This window comes from Neovison vison, chromosome 6 (genome assembly GCF_020171115.1).
Source record: "Neovison vison isolate M4711 chromosome 6, ASM_NN_V1, whole genome shotgun sequence".
In the NCBI taxonomy this organism is placed as follows: domain Eukaryota; kingdom Metazoa; phylum Chordata; class Mammalia; order Carnivora; family Mustelidae; genus Neogale; species Neogale vison.
The window spans coordinates 76,339,452-76,356,153 of record NC_058096.1 but is presented as its reverse complement, the minus strand read 5'-3'; the positions used below and the strand labels follow the sequence as shown (position 1 = coordinate 76,356,153).

Below are 16,702 nucleotides of genomic sequence, written 5' to 3'. Positions count from 1 at the left end.
GAATGCTTCACCCACACTCTGCTCTCTTCCTTTCTTAATTCTTTCATATACAATTGGTTTTGTTGTCTCTATTTAATGTTCTTCACCTTTGAGTTAAACCATAAAGTGAGGAACTATGTCCATCCATAGGGTCTACTAATTTTAACACTTTGCATAAAGTTGATAGTAAACATTTAGTTAAAGAAAAAGATAGAATAAAATAGTATTTAATATGTTATCTAATTACATTTTGTAAGTCAGCATAAGTTTATGTTATGTGGGCTAACCATGCAAGGAGAAAGAACTAAGAAATCAACCAGCTATTCAGATATTAGAAACTAATGAAAAGAGTAACCTTGGAACATAGTAAAAATGGGGCGCCTCCTAAAAATTATTCTCCTTGACAGAGACAGCTTAAATAAAAAGCCAATAAACCTTTTCTTGTGATATTCCTTGCATCTGGTTGTTACTCACTAAAGAGGAAGAAAGTATAGTAGTTTGTGAAGTAACTAAGTAGAAAAATGGTTTAAATTTGAGGAATAGAATTAGCTAGAATTCCATGGACTTTCAGGTTACTTCTGACAAAATTATGCCAGTGAAACTTAGCAGTTTCATATACAGATCACGGGGATGACAAAACTCATAAAGACCTTGTGGAAAATAAAGTAGACTTTAAAGACTCTTACCTTTTGGATAAAAATCTTGACAAAGATCTTTTTACACAAGAATTATGGATTTAGGGAAAATAATTTTCTGAACCCAGTGAAAGGCTTAATTGTATAATCATACATCCTAACTATCTATGGGTTCTCTCAATTGCTTGATAACATTCTCTATGGACAATTAGAATTGAATCTAAAGAGAAGAAAAGCTATCCTGAAGGTGGAAAGAGACCAAAGGTTTACTAGTTTAGTCAGGTAAGATAAAGAAGACAATTTATATCACCATGCCTTTAAGCATGTCTCATAACAAGTGGAAGTTCTAAGTGGGTTAGATTTAGGAATGTGAAGAAATTCAGATGTATAGTACTTTACTCTTCTGACACATTGCTGGATCAGAACAGTATACAGGAGTCCTGTGAAATTCCTGCATCATCACTAGAATCAATGATTACGAAGTGGAAAAAAAACATCCTTGTGATCTCTAAGATATTAAGCAATGTCTCCTTTGCATTTTTGAAAAAGAACTTTAGAGCTGCATTTATATTAACACCAATAACTTTTGGCCACAAACTGGAACCCACATTCTTTTTATTTTATTTTATTTTTTTTGAAGATTTTATTTATTTATTTGACAGAGAGAGACAAGTAGGCAGAGAGGCAGGCAGAGAGAGAGAGAGGAGGAAGCAGGCTCCCCGCTGAGCAGAGAGCCCGATGCGGGACTCGATCCCAGGACTCTGAGATCATGACCTGAGCCGAAGGCAGCGGCTTAACCCACTGAGCCACCCAGGCGCCCCTGGAACCCACATTCTTGATTATAGCAGCTATGAAAACAATGAACTACAGAATGTTCTCAGTTGAAGGTTGACAGAATGTGCAGTGCAACTTATATTTTTACATGAACCTAATTTCTTTACTTGAATGCTTTCAGTGATGGCAATCATCTGATTTTTCCGTTCTACATTTTAGATTCTTGTACATCAAGAATTTATAAAAGGTTTAAATATGAAATATAAAAAGAAGACCAGGATGCCAAGATAAATATCACTGGAGGTGTTCATAGGCTAGACAACAACTGAGAAGGTGTGTTATAGACATTAGACAAAATGAGACAAATGGCTGGAATAAATGACCACTAAATTCCCTTCCAACTCAGATTTATAATTCTAGACTCAGAAAGATAAAAACTCACAGGCAGTATCAAATAAAAAGCCTTTGGTTCTGGAATCATACCCAGGTTTGAATCCCAACTCTATCCCTTTTATAATGTAACTTCACACAAGTTATTTATCTTCTCCGAAAATAATAGGACCAGACAAGAGGATTCAGTGAGATAATGCATTAGTGTCTGACACATATTAAACATTTAATATATTAACTATACAGTCTGTACTAGTAAGGTATAGCAGTCAAAATCTAAGTATCATGAAATACACAGGGAACACTAACTTAAGAGTGAGGTTATGCGGTTTCTACATTTGATTCTTGCCTCTAACTGTATACGATAATTTCTAACATTCTTTCTAGTTACTACATTTTATGATGCCACATTCTAAGGGGATTTTAATGTATTTAAACATTTATCAGATGCTGGTTATGTGGATACATCATCAAATAAGCCATACACTAGAATTTATGAGTATACAGTTGAGTGTAGGAGATAGATTAGAGGTGTGATAAATGCTAAGACAAAGCAAGATTTTAGAGGGTGTTTTGGGGAAATATAATCAAGATCAAGGGTCAGGAAGAATATTTTTTAAAGGAAGTGCCACAATTGGGTGGAGAATCTAAAAGGACAGAAGTCTACGCACAAATGTTCTAAGTAAAAGGAACAGCATGCACAGTTAGCCATGTTAGAAAACTCAAATAATGAAGACCAGTTAGAAGGTTTTTGCATTTCCACATAAGAAAGAACTGTGTCCTGAATGGGCATTAAAGAGACGGTAGGCTTAAGTAAAACTCACAGAAACAGACCTGGCAGTATTTTGCAATTAACTGGTTATGGGAGATCACAGAAGTGTGAATGTTAAGGAGAGATGCCTAGGTAACAAGTTTGAGCACCAAGAGCATACAGATGACACTCAGAACCATCTATTTACATATTCTTAGCATGACGAATAATGTGAGAAGAGGGTCTCAACAGCATCCTAAGGACACCAGCAACACTTAAAAGAATAAACAGAAAGAAAAAACCTGCCAGGGGACTGAGAAGTAATGAGAGATAGAACAAAAAACTGGAAGGGATGGTATCCTAGATACCAAAATTATCAGCCCCAAATTTAAAACTTATGACACGTATCAGCTTTGTACAAATCAGAAAAATACTTGGCACAATAAAAACTATTTAAAAGCTGTTTAACAGCTTTACAATTGTTAATATCCATGCATATGTACTCCAATTCTGGAAGGGAATATACAAATACTGAGATAGTCATTGTGTTAAAAACTTGGGTTAGGTGTAACTGTTTATTCTATTTCCCAAACATTCCAAAGTTTTAATTTTGAAAAGGCAAACAGTTATTAATAAAGAAGCTGGGGTACAAATGTCTTATCTAAAAAAGGACTTTAAATATAGTATTTTCATTTTTTTTTTAAAAGATTTTACTTATTTATTTGACAAAGACAGACACAGCAAGAGAGGGAACAAAAGCAGGGGGAGTGTGAGAGGGAGAAGCAGGCTCCCTACTCACTATCCCATGATTAGAATAGTGACCTGAGCCGAAGGCAGATGCTTAATGATCGAGACCCAGTATTTCCATGTTCTGATGACCTATCAAGTTGTTGTACACTTTAAACCATGATCTTGAAGAAATTAAGTTAATGCTTGATAGGCAGACTATTTCGACTAAACTGAAGAGTAAGCAAATTCTTACAGTTTTACTTGTTTTTGCTTTAAGCAATACTATTATTGTGGATTTAACTTTAAATCCTATTTAGACATAGGAACTCTATTATAAACACTTAAAATAAGAGAGGTTCTACACAAAGTAGGTGCTCAATTAAAAAAATCCATGTATCTAAAATATAAATTTTGTTGCATACGTATTTTAAAAGTAAACATAGAAAAGGTATCTTTATAGAATTATTCACAATTAAGGGCAAATAGGAAACTGACATAGCACTTAGTAGGAGGTTTTACATGTGATTCATTCACCTACTCCAAGAAACATCTGCAGCTCAAAGCAGATTTTTAAACTGCTTCCCCCAAATGTCTGCTATTAATAAATCCTAAATATTAAAGGGTGAGTTCCTTAATTGTTACACTTGGCACAATACTACTCTAGTAAGTACTAAAACTTTTCTAACACATATATATTTGCTTACCATCACAAGCATTAAATCTGAATAGAAGGTATTTCTAATGCAATAAATAATTATAAGCAACTTACCAAATTTATTTTTTTGACAGGTGCTTTAAAAGATGGTTTTATAATAAAGGGTGACCCCCACTGCAACTTAAGTTCAAAGGAAATCTAATTTATGTATTCACATCTTCACTCAATATAAAATTCTCCCTTATCCTTTAAGTTCCCCAGAGCTACTCTTGGCATACCAGAATACAACTGAGAGCCATGGTTCCAGTTAGAAAGCCAGATTTGAATCCTAGCTCCACCACTAAATGGCTATGTGACCTGAGCAAGTTATCTAATCTCTCTAAGCTTTCAATTTCCTTCTCTGTAAACTGAGGGTACTGGTATCTATATAATACAGCTGTTGGGAAGTTAAACAACATGCCCCAAATAGGCAGCACAGCGTGTGACACAGAGTAAGCACTAGGTAGCAAAAATAAAAACTATTCTGTGGAGAAATTCAATGAACATTTGAGCAGAGATTGACAGTATGAAATTCCTAAGCTAAAAGTGGGTAAGCTCTGATTTGTTTCATCAGTCTCTCACTTACATTAAACTAGCCTTGGATAAAATTCAAGAGTTACAGAATCAGTGTACTCATTATTAAAAATTTCTTTCCTACATCATGTAAGTTGCATATATAACAAGGCTTGTCTCTCATAGATACATTCATTAGCAATGTTATTCAAATGCTTTAAAAAATCTGACAAATGCTCTGAACCTTTCACCAAAAACTGATCATACATTGAATTCCATCCAGTATTTCACAGGGTTCATGATCTCCTGAGGACCACTCATCCACTGACAATTGAAGATGAATATCCTACACTAAAGAAACTAGAAATTATTTTCCTAATTACCAAAGTTATGGAGTTACGTAGTAAATGAAAAAATAAAAAGTTTATAGGATCCAAGACAACTGTTATTAGTTTTTTGCATTTCCTCCCAAGCTACTAATGATTGCAATTACTGTTTTACAAAACTTAAGTTTACAGAATATGATCAAAGTCATGGAATACCATATCAGAAACAACTTAGAATATCACTCAAAAGATAGATGTTATGTGTGTAAGGGAGAGACTGACTAAACCCAGAGGGAAAGATAAAGTTAGAAATAGATATGGTAGTCTATTCAAGAATTTCAAATAATTTGTGATACACTTACAGAATACATACACCATACTTTAATGAAAATATTAATTTTACACCTGTATGGCTTTCGACATACAACTTAACCCAAGTTGTTCTTCAACTGCAAAATATGATGATTTCAGACTGAAGACTAGGACTTCATCTTAGTCTAAACTGTATTATTCTAAGAGTCCCCTACAAAATACAGCTGTGTAACACAAAGCAAAATAAGAAGCTATATAAAACAAGTTTTAAAATTTTTGTTTTCCAAGCAGAATACGATGCTGAAAGGAAATCTTTCATTTTCAGGGCATACAAAAAGTGTATTATTGACTTCTAGTATATTATTTTCATTTGATATTGGTTCTCAAGATAAGAACTGAGAAAGCTTTCCTGGCTTTATGTTTACAGACATTTAGAAGAAAAATAAAATCCCAAAAGCAAAGTAATTTAAACTATATTTTATGAAGAAAATGGATGTAAGGTCTTTCTTTTTAAAAATAAAAGATTAATATATTAGTTCTCAAATATCTCCTGCGATAATAACTAGAAAGTATTTGGGGCCCTTAACTACACTGTAAGCATCTATAGCAGATGCCATAGCAGTATTTAAGTAATGTTTACATAACACAGGATGTCACTTTATTTTTTAAACTGATTATTAAACACCACTGCAAAGATACAGCCCTCAGCCTCATGAAATTTTGAAAGGATTACATACTCCCAAGTATTTAAAATTCCAAGTATGAACTTATATTTAATACTATACTCTTAGTTATACAATGTGCTCATTTTGTTCATAAATAGTCATCTCAATACAATAACATCAGGTATAATACATAAAATCTAATCCATTAAGTCTTACCAATTTATGACCTGATGAGACACTCTTGTGGACAACATTCAGTCCTTAGAAGCTAGAATAACCCTCCAACCATGTGAGGGCATCACAACTTTTAAACTTTCGGCTTTCGATCATTATTATGTCACATTCCTCCTCCGATGCTGAATTCTAAAAAAAATTCTAGCAAAGAGTTTAAGTAAATAAGTGTTTTAATCAAATAGCCTTTAAAAATCTTTTATAGCAAAGTTTTATTTTTTACCATGATTACACAACTGATATTTTGTACTTAAGTATTTTTTAAATGTAAAATAATTTATATTTAATCTGGATACTTCAAACTATAAATTTCAACATGGACTTTCAGGCCATCAGGAATACTTGTTAGTGAAGAGTCAAGAAGAAATGGAACCAATTAAAGGTTTAAGATCATGATCCAGAAATTACGACTTAACACCATAACTTGCTACAGACAGTTTTGAGGTCCTACAGAATGTCACTTGAGTCTATTATCTGGTTCATATCCCTATGAATTTCTAGACTTCTAACACAGGTGAATGGATCAGTAATAATCCATACCAATCATTTAAATGCTCAATTTTTATAACTAAATCCTAGTCTGTCTCTATACCCCCCAATTTTAAAATTAGTCAACATGGTGGAAAGAATAGAATTTTATTATGCATTTTATATAACAGATGTAACAATGTATCCTTTTCAGAAGTGGTCCTATAGCTCATCTGTGTATGACCAAAGAACAAAATTAGGGGTAGGAATATTTAATAATGGTAAAAATTACTTAAGATTAATCTTATATTTGTTAAATTTTTTACAAGAAAGCTTTCAATTAGGCTTCTATTTTATTTGCTGAAGGGTAATATTACCAACATTTTCTGTGCAGTATGAATACTCATTTCTATTTTTAGTTGTCAGTAATCTGCAGAAAAGGCAACCCACAAATTTATGGGCATATTTTTGCCTAAATTAACTCCCTAAATAAAATGACATAAGGGGGCAAGGGAGAGGGGGGAAAGGAAGCCATCACTGAGGAAGATCAAAATATGCAAAGCCATAGGAAACTCAAAGACAGCACTGTAAGGAAACTCTGCAGCAATCTCCAGAAATATGTAACCCAAATATAGGGGGTTGGAGTTGTGCTGTTACAGATTTTAACTTTTAATGGAATTTTTCTATTATACAATGACTTTGAAAGTCTCCCACACAATCTGAAGATCAGGATTTTTTCCAATTTACAAATATAATCTTTCCAAATGTAATCTCACAACACATTTGACTTCAATAAAATCATACTTTACTATCTTTTGTCACAGCACAGCCCTATGATGTAATCACCTGGTGAAGGCAAAAACCCATACTAATGAGGATAAGTAGTAGTTTAAAGTTGTGGTCATTTCATCAACATATTACCAAAACATTTTTAGCAAGCTTTTATGCAACTCTTGTCTCCTATCAACCAAAATACTACCATAATTTTAAAAAGTTCTTTGGATCATTTACTCTTTCATGGGACAAGTCCCATGAGAAGATACAATACCTGGTCATATGTAGCAAAGCATAACCTTCCTGAAATATATGTATTTGTAATGCTAGTTATTTGGCTTGTCTGTGAAGGCTTTCATGGACTGGCCATTTGAGGGGCAGACACCTGACCCTCTGTTAAAGGGCCTGTCAACAATAAGCACTCTTATGACAAATGCTTGGAAAGCCTCTGGAATACAGAATTAAAACCAGTCATATAAAGCCAATTTAGTTATTTTCCTATGACATTTGTAGAGAAAATTTTTAAAGGGTGTGTGCATTATACAAATACAGGGCAAATTAAGGACTTAAGAGCTGTTTACATTTAAAAATACAAAAATACAAAACTTCCATTATCAGATTTTTCTCCACCATGCATTTTCAAAATTAGCTGCTACCAGAGGTTACCTTTGAAGGGTTTCAATGACCAAATTCCAACATGTAGGAAATCCTTATTAAAAATTTGAAATAAAACTGGGTAACTGAAATGTTTGTAGATGAACATAGTTAGGATTTAGATATTCTTAAAAAATGAATTTAAAATTAGAATCCTCCCCAAAATGAATATTTAGAAACTTATTCTGATATATCAATCATAATCTCCAATCTCTGGCAAGACTGCTATCAAAAACAAATCCCAAACATTTCCTGTATTTATCATTTCATTTTTTCTTTTTTAATTTGTGAGGAGGAAAAAGTCCCACTTAACTGAGAGTGAGCTACTAAGTCATATAGTATAGTCCAGCAAAAACTAGGTTTAAGTTTATTATAATTTAGCTAATATTATGGCAAATTTATATTGATAGAACAAAGAGAGCACAGGGTGAGAAGGTGGATGACCTGCAATTTCCAAGTCACCAGAAAACTGATATGGGAAATCAAACAAACATGTAAGAGTTCCTAATGGAACTTGCTATTTGAGTAAATGTCCTTAGCTTTGACACAAAATTTCACTTTCAAGTGTACACCACCTTCTTCAAAAAGTTCACTGTATTGTTTTGAGAAATCTTAGACACAATAAATAAATGCTTGCTTCCCTAAATGTCAGAAGTGCTTATTTTTTAAACGGAGACAAAGGAGAAATGGGGCCACCCTTTATGCTCCCCATAAATTACATATAGTCCTTCCATAGATTAAGTATTGGGGAAATGAGGCTAGGAATATCAAAGATAAGCTTGTGAAAAAAAATTAGTCCAAAGATAGGAACACTGCAAAGACAATGTGTTCTAAGAAATTCACATATAAAAAGACATACACAATTAGAGAAAACCTCATTTATCTGTGGATCAGCCAAGATATAATTTAAGATGATTAGCTATGTTAAAAACTAAGTGTGAGAAATGTAAGAAAATGTGTTTAGCAAGCTATGCATCATATCAAATGTACCTATTAGTGGAAGAAAATGCAAAATACATGGCTTAAAAAAATTCATACAGCTTCAGAAAATACCCCTAACAAGATAGGTTATTGATATTTTGATATTTTAATAGAGCATGTTCATTAACAAATGTTTATACTCCCCATTCTTTCAAAAGGAGTAGAAATAGCCTATAGAGGATCAAAAGAAATAGAAATTGGGGGTTGGGACAGAAGATAAAAATGGAAAAAACAGTAGATGGAAGCCAGTTATATATTATTCAAATACATATGTGATAAGGAATAACAGGCTTTGTTAATACAAAGCGGGATATCTGACTGAGCTTTTACTAACAACAGCTATCATTAGGAAATACAGCTACTCTTAAAAATTAAGATAGCATGACATATTATGCTTTTAAGAGTTATTATCGCCTTTCTTGAAACAAAGCATGTATGACCATTCCAGACATACGTTTAGCACTATATTCTGAACTAAGTTAGCAGTATCTAAAACAGAAGTAGATGCTGCAAATAAATTTTTTGAAGATGAATAGTTAACAGTCACTCTGAACAGAAGGAGTGGGGATTAGTCACACTAAACAACTCCTTTCCCTTCTTGTTACCCTTCAAATAGTGTGTAGATGTAGGGAAAGAATATGTTCTTTATCTTGATATACCACCAGGTAGATATGCAGTAAGATCCATTTCTGGCTTCCAACACACAAGTTATATATACCACTATTTCTGAGCTAAATACCACAATTAAAAACTGGAAAAAAAAAATACAGTGAGCACCTTCCAAAACTTTTAGTATTTATAACCAAGATCTTTAAACTCTGAAACCAATCAGGAAACAAATTTTGCATAAAAATGCTATTTCTTAAAGATAAATATCATTGAATACATGTCCTAAATTACTACCATCTATTTAAATTTACTTCTGTCAAATATGAAAAATGTTTTAGAAGTAGTCAGCTGAAACCTAAACACAGAAGCTAATTTTGGGTAAACTAATGCATCTGAATACTTAATATGATCATCACAAAAATCTAATATATATCTTGATTTGGTGATTTAGAATATTAGTACAAGTTCGCACATGTACACACAAAGAGAATGCCAAATAGAATACAATCATTTCTCTCAACTAACTATGTAGGAACCCAAATTAATGAAACAAAAATATAAAAAATTCCACTTAATATTTTTCTTCCCAAAAGGTTGCAAAACTATCTGTAGGTTTAAATACACTGAAAGAAGTATGAGTTTTAAATTTTTTCATTGTTGAAGATTGGAGGGAAAATAAAACAAAAACAGATGTTAGGTTTGTTCTGATTCAACAACTTCAGGCCACACATTTAAATGTCCTTTTCATCTGAACAAGTTCAGTTAAGTTTTTTTTTTATTAAAAAGCTTTTTTACAGATTCTGCAAAAAAAAAAAAAATAAATTGGGTTTAGCAAATTAGTTTACACACTAATTCACACATACAAATTTCTGTTCTAGTCAAAGCTTTGGTTTACTTAAAATTATTCTGGTGAAAAGTAAAAATAAATTAACACCACCACCACAACCGTACCAACTATTTTCATCTATTTCAACTGTTTCTCAAATTTCACCCTGAAAATAATTACTATGATTTTTCAGAGTAGGCTGTGATGACTTATGTTAAGAAAATTCACTAACTAAAGAAAGTGGTAAACACATGAGTAGAAGCATATAATAATGGATGAGCTGTCAATAATTTCCCATCACCAATTCTGACGTCTGGTTATATGATGAAAATAATGTCAGCATGGCAGGTGTCCCATTTCAGCTAGTCATAGCAAAGCTAAAAGAAGAGAAGAAATGCTTAGGATCCACTGAAACACCACATCAAGCAATGAGATGTAGATCTGTGGTTAAAAATCTGGCAGTAGACAATTAACCTTAGACAACTATCAGAATAAAACTAGGAAGACACAACAGAATATAAAGGATAGAAAATACATAATCTGTAAACCCAAGAGTTGACTAAAATGTCTTCAAATTACACTATTTTTTCCAATTCCAGATAATGAGAATCCCAACTTAATAGATATGTGTGTGTATATACATATAAATCATGATATAGACAATAACAGGTACATGAATATACTTCAATTTCTGTTCTAAGAGATACACCCACATTAATGTCTACATGGTCTCCTTCTCTTGCCATCACCCCCCCACCCACCCCCAAAATCTGAGAAACAAAAGACATCCTCTTAGAACATTTTTCAAGTCCCAGTAGCTGTTTCAGCTGAATTTTAGGCATCTTACCTATCTCTCCTTCCCACTCCTTATAATATGGACTTCTTTTAGGCTACTCTAATTCAAACTTTAAACAGTCCTACAGAAGACTAATATAAAAAAGTATTTATTTATATAAGACAGAAGGAAAAAAGACAGGTGTTTGATAATTAAATGTAATCTGTGATCTTGTATTGGCTCTTGGATCAGGTAAAAAATGGTCATGAAAGACAGTGGGATAACTGTAAAATCTGAATATAAACTCTATGTTACATATTAGGTAATAGTATATCAAACCTGAATTTGCTAATTAAACTGCTGTTACATAACAGAATCTTCTTAGGCAACACATGCTAAAAGTATTTTTAGGTCAAATGGACAGGATATCTGAATCTTATTCTTAAATGGTTCCTAGATAATATGTTAGGATAATAAAGCAAGTAAGACAAAATGTTAATGTTCAATCTCGGTAAGATTGCTGGAGCTTCTTATTACTCTTGTAATTTTTCTGTAAAACTGAAATTTTTTCAAAATAGAGAATCAAACATTTTCCCTTCTTTTTGGTTAGTAAATAATAGTCTCAGAATCATCCAGTCTCTTAAGATCACTTATGCTCTTCAGAGCTTCTCCTGTTCTCTAAAAGTAGGCAGTGTTTCCCAGTGGCCTGGCTTGACCCTCTTACCCTACTCTGCTCACTCTTGACAACCTCTGCCTTTCCTAAAGCTCAAACTCTAAAATAATAATAATGAAACAAATAAATAAATGGTCTTCAATATCTTCTAGCCTTAGCTTCTTAACAAGCTGTATGTCTGCAGCTCCAGTTGTTAACTGAGTTTCCACCTTGACTTTCTACCAGCTCACTCAAACAAAAGTAGCTAAAACCAGAATCTCATTATTATTTTCACTTTTCCAAACCAATTCTTTCACTAATACTTTCTAATGGTACCACCATTCCCTCATTTAGGTTTGAGACTTTGCAGTCAAATTTGACGGCTTCCCTATCGTATCTCTTGAGTTGTAACATCGTCTAATTCCTACCTTCTGTTAGCTATTCTTCCCTCCTCTCCATTGCCTCATTCAGGCCTTCGTTACCTTTCTATTACCTTTGGTTTCTGTCCAATCCAGTATCTCTTCTCTGCTGTCTTCAATTGATTTGTGCACCAAATTTAACTGTCCTTATCTCATATGCTCTTTACTTTCACAGTAGCTCACTGTATTCCCCAAGCTGGAATTTTCCCTTTCCCTCAGGTCTTTCACTCTGTATGACCAAATTCTACCCACCTTTCAGGTTCCAACTCAAAAGGTCACTTCCTAATGAAGGTTTGACCAATACCTCCAGCTGTACTTGAGAGACATAAAATGTTTGAATTTTAAATGACAGTTATCACTTTCAGTCATGTGATGATGTTCTTACCTATCTTTTCCCATATCAAGACCCAGTTCATTGGTTTCTCTACTGTGATCACCACTTAATTGCCTCTGACATGGCATTCTTTCCTAAGCGTTTGCTAGTCTTCCATTCCTTAAGCAAATACACAGCTCTTGGAGGTTTTAAGTAGGCCAGTGTTAACTCACAACCCTGAGATAAAGACCTGTGCAGAGACTTAGGCACCCCTCTTTCATGTTTTCTGATAATCATGGCCAACAATGACAAAGCAGAAGTAACTCAATTCCAATGCTTTCCTTAACTCTTCTTTCCCATTTAGAACTAAGTGGGGGGAATAAAACTCTACAGAATAGGGATTTTTAAAAGTGGTTTTAAATCTCATTCAAGGTCAACATTGTTGACATAGCCAGGAAGACAGTTATTAATTGTATTAATGTTAATTTATAGTGATGGCAAGACTATTTTGCAGAGATGCATCCACTTGCAGAAAGTAAGCTCAAGCCTCTCTTGAAACAATGCCCTGGCTATCCAGGTAAAGTATAAAGAAAGTAGCTTCAAATTTCCTTTGTATTTAGAATAACTATCCTATAGAAATGGAGTACAGTAGGTCTGTAATCATCTCTTCTTGTTTTTTTCTAGTTATAAAAAGATTGCCTAAAATTATATTAGTTTTTATGATGGATCTGTAACTTGCTAATCAATACTGTAAAAAGCAGGCACCATCTAGGTATTTTTTACTCTACGTTCTAAACTGAGAAATCTCAACTTTCCTGAATTTACATAGAAGTTCTATCAATTTCTCAATTTCTTCACATGCTTCAGATTGTTTAATTTATAAATGTGATCATCCAATAATAGCTAAAACTTCCTGTTCTAATGTCTGAACATTTATCCTTAGGTTTTTTTTTTTTTTAATAAATCCGAGATCCATTCCTAAAAGATGTCAGGTCACTAAAACTTTGTCCTCTAATTTCATGTCTTTGATTATCCTCTATTGGTTATCCATAACTGAAATAGGTCAAAATGTAATCACATAATAAATCAAGTAAGTACTAAGTACAAATTATTAGAGAATATATTTGGGGGGCTTACAAAATAGTTCAGGTTCATAGCCTCATCTAATAAGTAGAGATTATCTCCTAATAAGGAGAGAATATTTAACTTGTAACAGTCTCCAACAAGTAACTCACTATGGTGATTCTTCATAATTACGTACTATTAACCCTTTAACAACATGGGTTTGAACTGCACAGGTACAGATAAATAAGAATCTTATTTATCTGTGTTTATTGACACACAGTTGATATATTTAGTTTCATGTGTACAACATAGTATAGTGAGTTACATGAATTTTTTAAGTACTTAAATGTATTTTTCTCTTATGATTTTAATAACATTTTTCTCTTAATTTGTAAGAAAACAATATATAATACATACAACATACAAAATATGTGTTAATTGACTGTTTATCACTAAAACTTCCCGTCAACAGTAGGCTATAGGCAGTTAAGTTTTTGGAGAGTCAAAAGTCATACTTGGATTTTCAACTGCACAGGGGGAGGAGGGTGTTAGTGCCCTTAACCCCTGCACTGGCAAATCAACTTTAGTTCAGATCTACAACTGTGCAGAGCCATACAGATGAATATCAAACGTTAGGTGAAAGAAGAGAGACACAAAATAAGGAGCTTACAATATTTTGTGTCTTGATCTGGGTCCTGGTTACACAGGTGCGTTCAGTTTAAGCTGTACAAATTATGAATGGTGTACCTTTCTGATACAAATTATACTTCAATAAAAAGATTTTTAAAATGTCTTATTACTGAGCATTCAAAAACTAGATTAGCCAAGCTCTGAAACCTGAGTTTTACCATCTGGGTTAGCAAGTACTGGTGGGTGTTAATGATGTACCCAAGCTTCTTGAAGAATGAATAAAAACAAAACAAATTATCTCATATAAGCAGCTTATTTCTGACCTACCCCTAACTTCAAAAATGAAATCTCAAAGGAACGATGATAGCAAATACCGAGTACCTGTTTTCTAACACAAAATACGTGATTTAAACAAGAACTTTTTAAATCGAGTAATTTTTAAACTAGATGCAAACAGATGTAAGTGAATAATCACTATAATAAAAGACTAAACAAGACAATTTAACTGAAATCAGGTATCTAGTAAAAAGACCATAAACTTGGACATTCATTTTAAGTTAACACCCATGTGCAATGCTGCTTTCCTTATTCATTTCTCTTTAAATATTGGTGCTATCACAAGAAAGGACAAGCCAACTCATGGGGATAGTGCACCTAGCAACTGTTACTCTCATTTGTTAACTGCGCTTGTGCATTTTCTTCATTAAAGCAGAAATACTGCATGTGTTTATCAATGAAGTTTAAATGCTGAAAAGTTATCCGATTTCTTCCTTTGGTCTACCTGGAAAAACTTTCTTCCTCCCTAGTGCTCCTTTACCTTACTGACCTGATATACACAAGAGGGTAAATGTGTTTGTCACAAATTCTTACCCTCAGCTTTTTTGCAGACAAAGGACTTTAACAAAAGCCTGTTCCCCAGTGATTAGTAAAATAAGTTTCTAAACTAATTTTGTCAATGTAACAAAGCAATGCCAATAATTAAGTTCAGAACTGTTCTTTAAAGAAGAAAAGTATAAAGTCAAAATTTAAAGTTATTATTCTGAAATGCCAACAGGCTAGAGTATCACTAAGTATCACTATCACTACAGTAAGATAATCTCCAGAAAGCTAATTACAGAAACTACGTTATTCATTTTAATGAATGAATAATGCAAACATTCTGCACTTCCTAGGAAAGGTCTGTATTATTTTTAAGCTGTCAGTATCAATTGTCCTTATATTTGGTGATGGTTTTAGCTTGATTCCTTGAGTACTCTGCAAATGACAAAAGGGGAGGAAGACAGAGAACAATGATAGCACCTATGTAAAAAGGAAAGGAAGGCTTGACAGTAGCTTAAAATTTAGTACAATAACTGAATAAGGCATGGGCTATCAGTGGCAAGAAAATTTCTAAATATAGGCAGAGGCAAATGGGTGAAAAGCTTCTCAATTTGGTAATTCGAATTTAAATAAAGAAGGAAACAAAGGGGCCATTAGGGAACTCTGAGTCAGTGTGAGGAATGGTATATTAATTACTTGTATTTTGATTAAGATACTCTGCTAAAAGAATCCTAGGGAAAAAAAAAAAAAAAAAAAGATTCCAGACTTTCAAGTAAGGCAAAACCAAGATCTTCAGCTATTTAGGTCAGGTTTAATGAAAACTGGCACAGGGCTTAAATTTTAAAGCGGTTTCTAGTGAAAATGAGTTTCAATATTTCATAAGAACCTGAAATATGGTATCTGTCAATACTAATAAGCAATTTCATATCTCAAACTAAGTAGATAATGTAAGGGATTTACAGTCCCATAAATTCCTGAATGGTTCTGTTTAACAGAATCATCCCTGCAAAATACTTATTTGCCAAATTAGTAAAATTGTTTTAAAAATCTATAATTTATAACTAAAAATATGAACAAGGCAATTTGGTGAAATCTAACACAAAAATGGTCAGAAGTTATATTTACTATTTTTTAAAGTTTAACACACATAAATCTTCAACTCCATCTGCAATGAAAAAGAATGTATACTCCCATAATACTTTATGTGCTAATATACTTATTAAAAAGTCTGTAGGTATTTGCCAACGGAGGTCATATAGTTAGAACTAATAAAGCTAGCCCACTGCTCTTATCAACTGAAACAATTTTTTTCACGTTTTATTTTATTTAAGTGATCACTACACCCAACATTGGACTTAAACTCATGACCCCAAGATCAAGAGCCACATGCTCCAACTGAGCTAGCCAGGCCCCTCAATTAAAAATTTCATAAGCTAGTTGCAAAGTTAAAAGGAAGCCACTAGTACTGGGTTGGACCTGTCACTTTAGTACCAAAGGGCCAACTTACAGTGAAGAATGGCTGATCTAGAATATAAATTCTGATTATAGTTTGGACATTAACATACTACTAACACACTATTAACTTCTTTGGCTCTGGATGACAGGCTTCAAAGAGAAGAACAGAAAATACTTTCAACCCATGAGTAACTACAGATAAAGCAACTTGCCTCATTTTGATACTTTAAATATTTCTGTATCTAAAAAAGAAAACAGGTAAG

General features: G+C 33.1%; 1 protein-coding gene across 4 annotated transcripts in view; it reads right to left on the bottom strand.

Annotated features, from left to right (window-relative positions):
• Nucleotides 1-16,702, bottom strand: part of TSC22D2 (TSC22 domain family member 2) — a 55,342-nt gene that overhangs the window by 22,518 nt on the left and 16,122 nt on the right. For 2 of the 4 annotated variants that reach the window (XM_044251596.1, XM_044251597.1), the window contains one exon: nucleotides 6,021-6,143. The exons of the other annotated variants lie outside the window; for them this stretch is intronic. In XM_044251596.1, coding sequence (XP_044107531.1) covers nucleotides 6,101-6,143 — 43 coding nt within the window. In that variant the 3' untranslated portion in view covers nucleotides 6,021-6,100. Of the gene's footprint in view, nucleotides 1-6,020; nucleotides 6,144-16,702 lie in introns of those variants that run through there. 4 annotated transcript variants of the gene reach the window in all.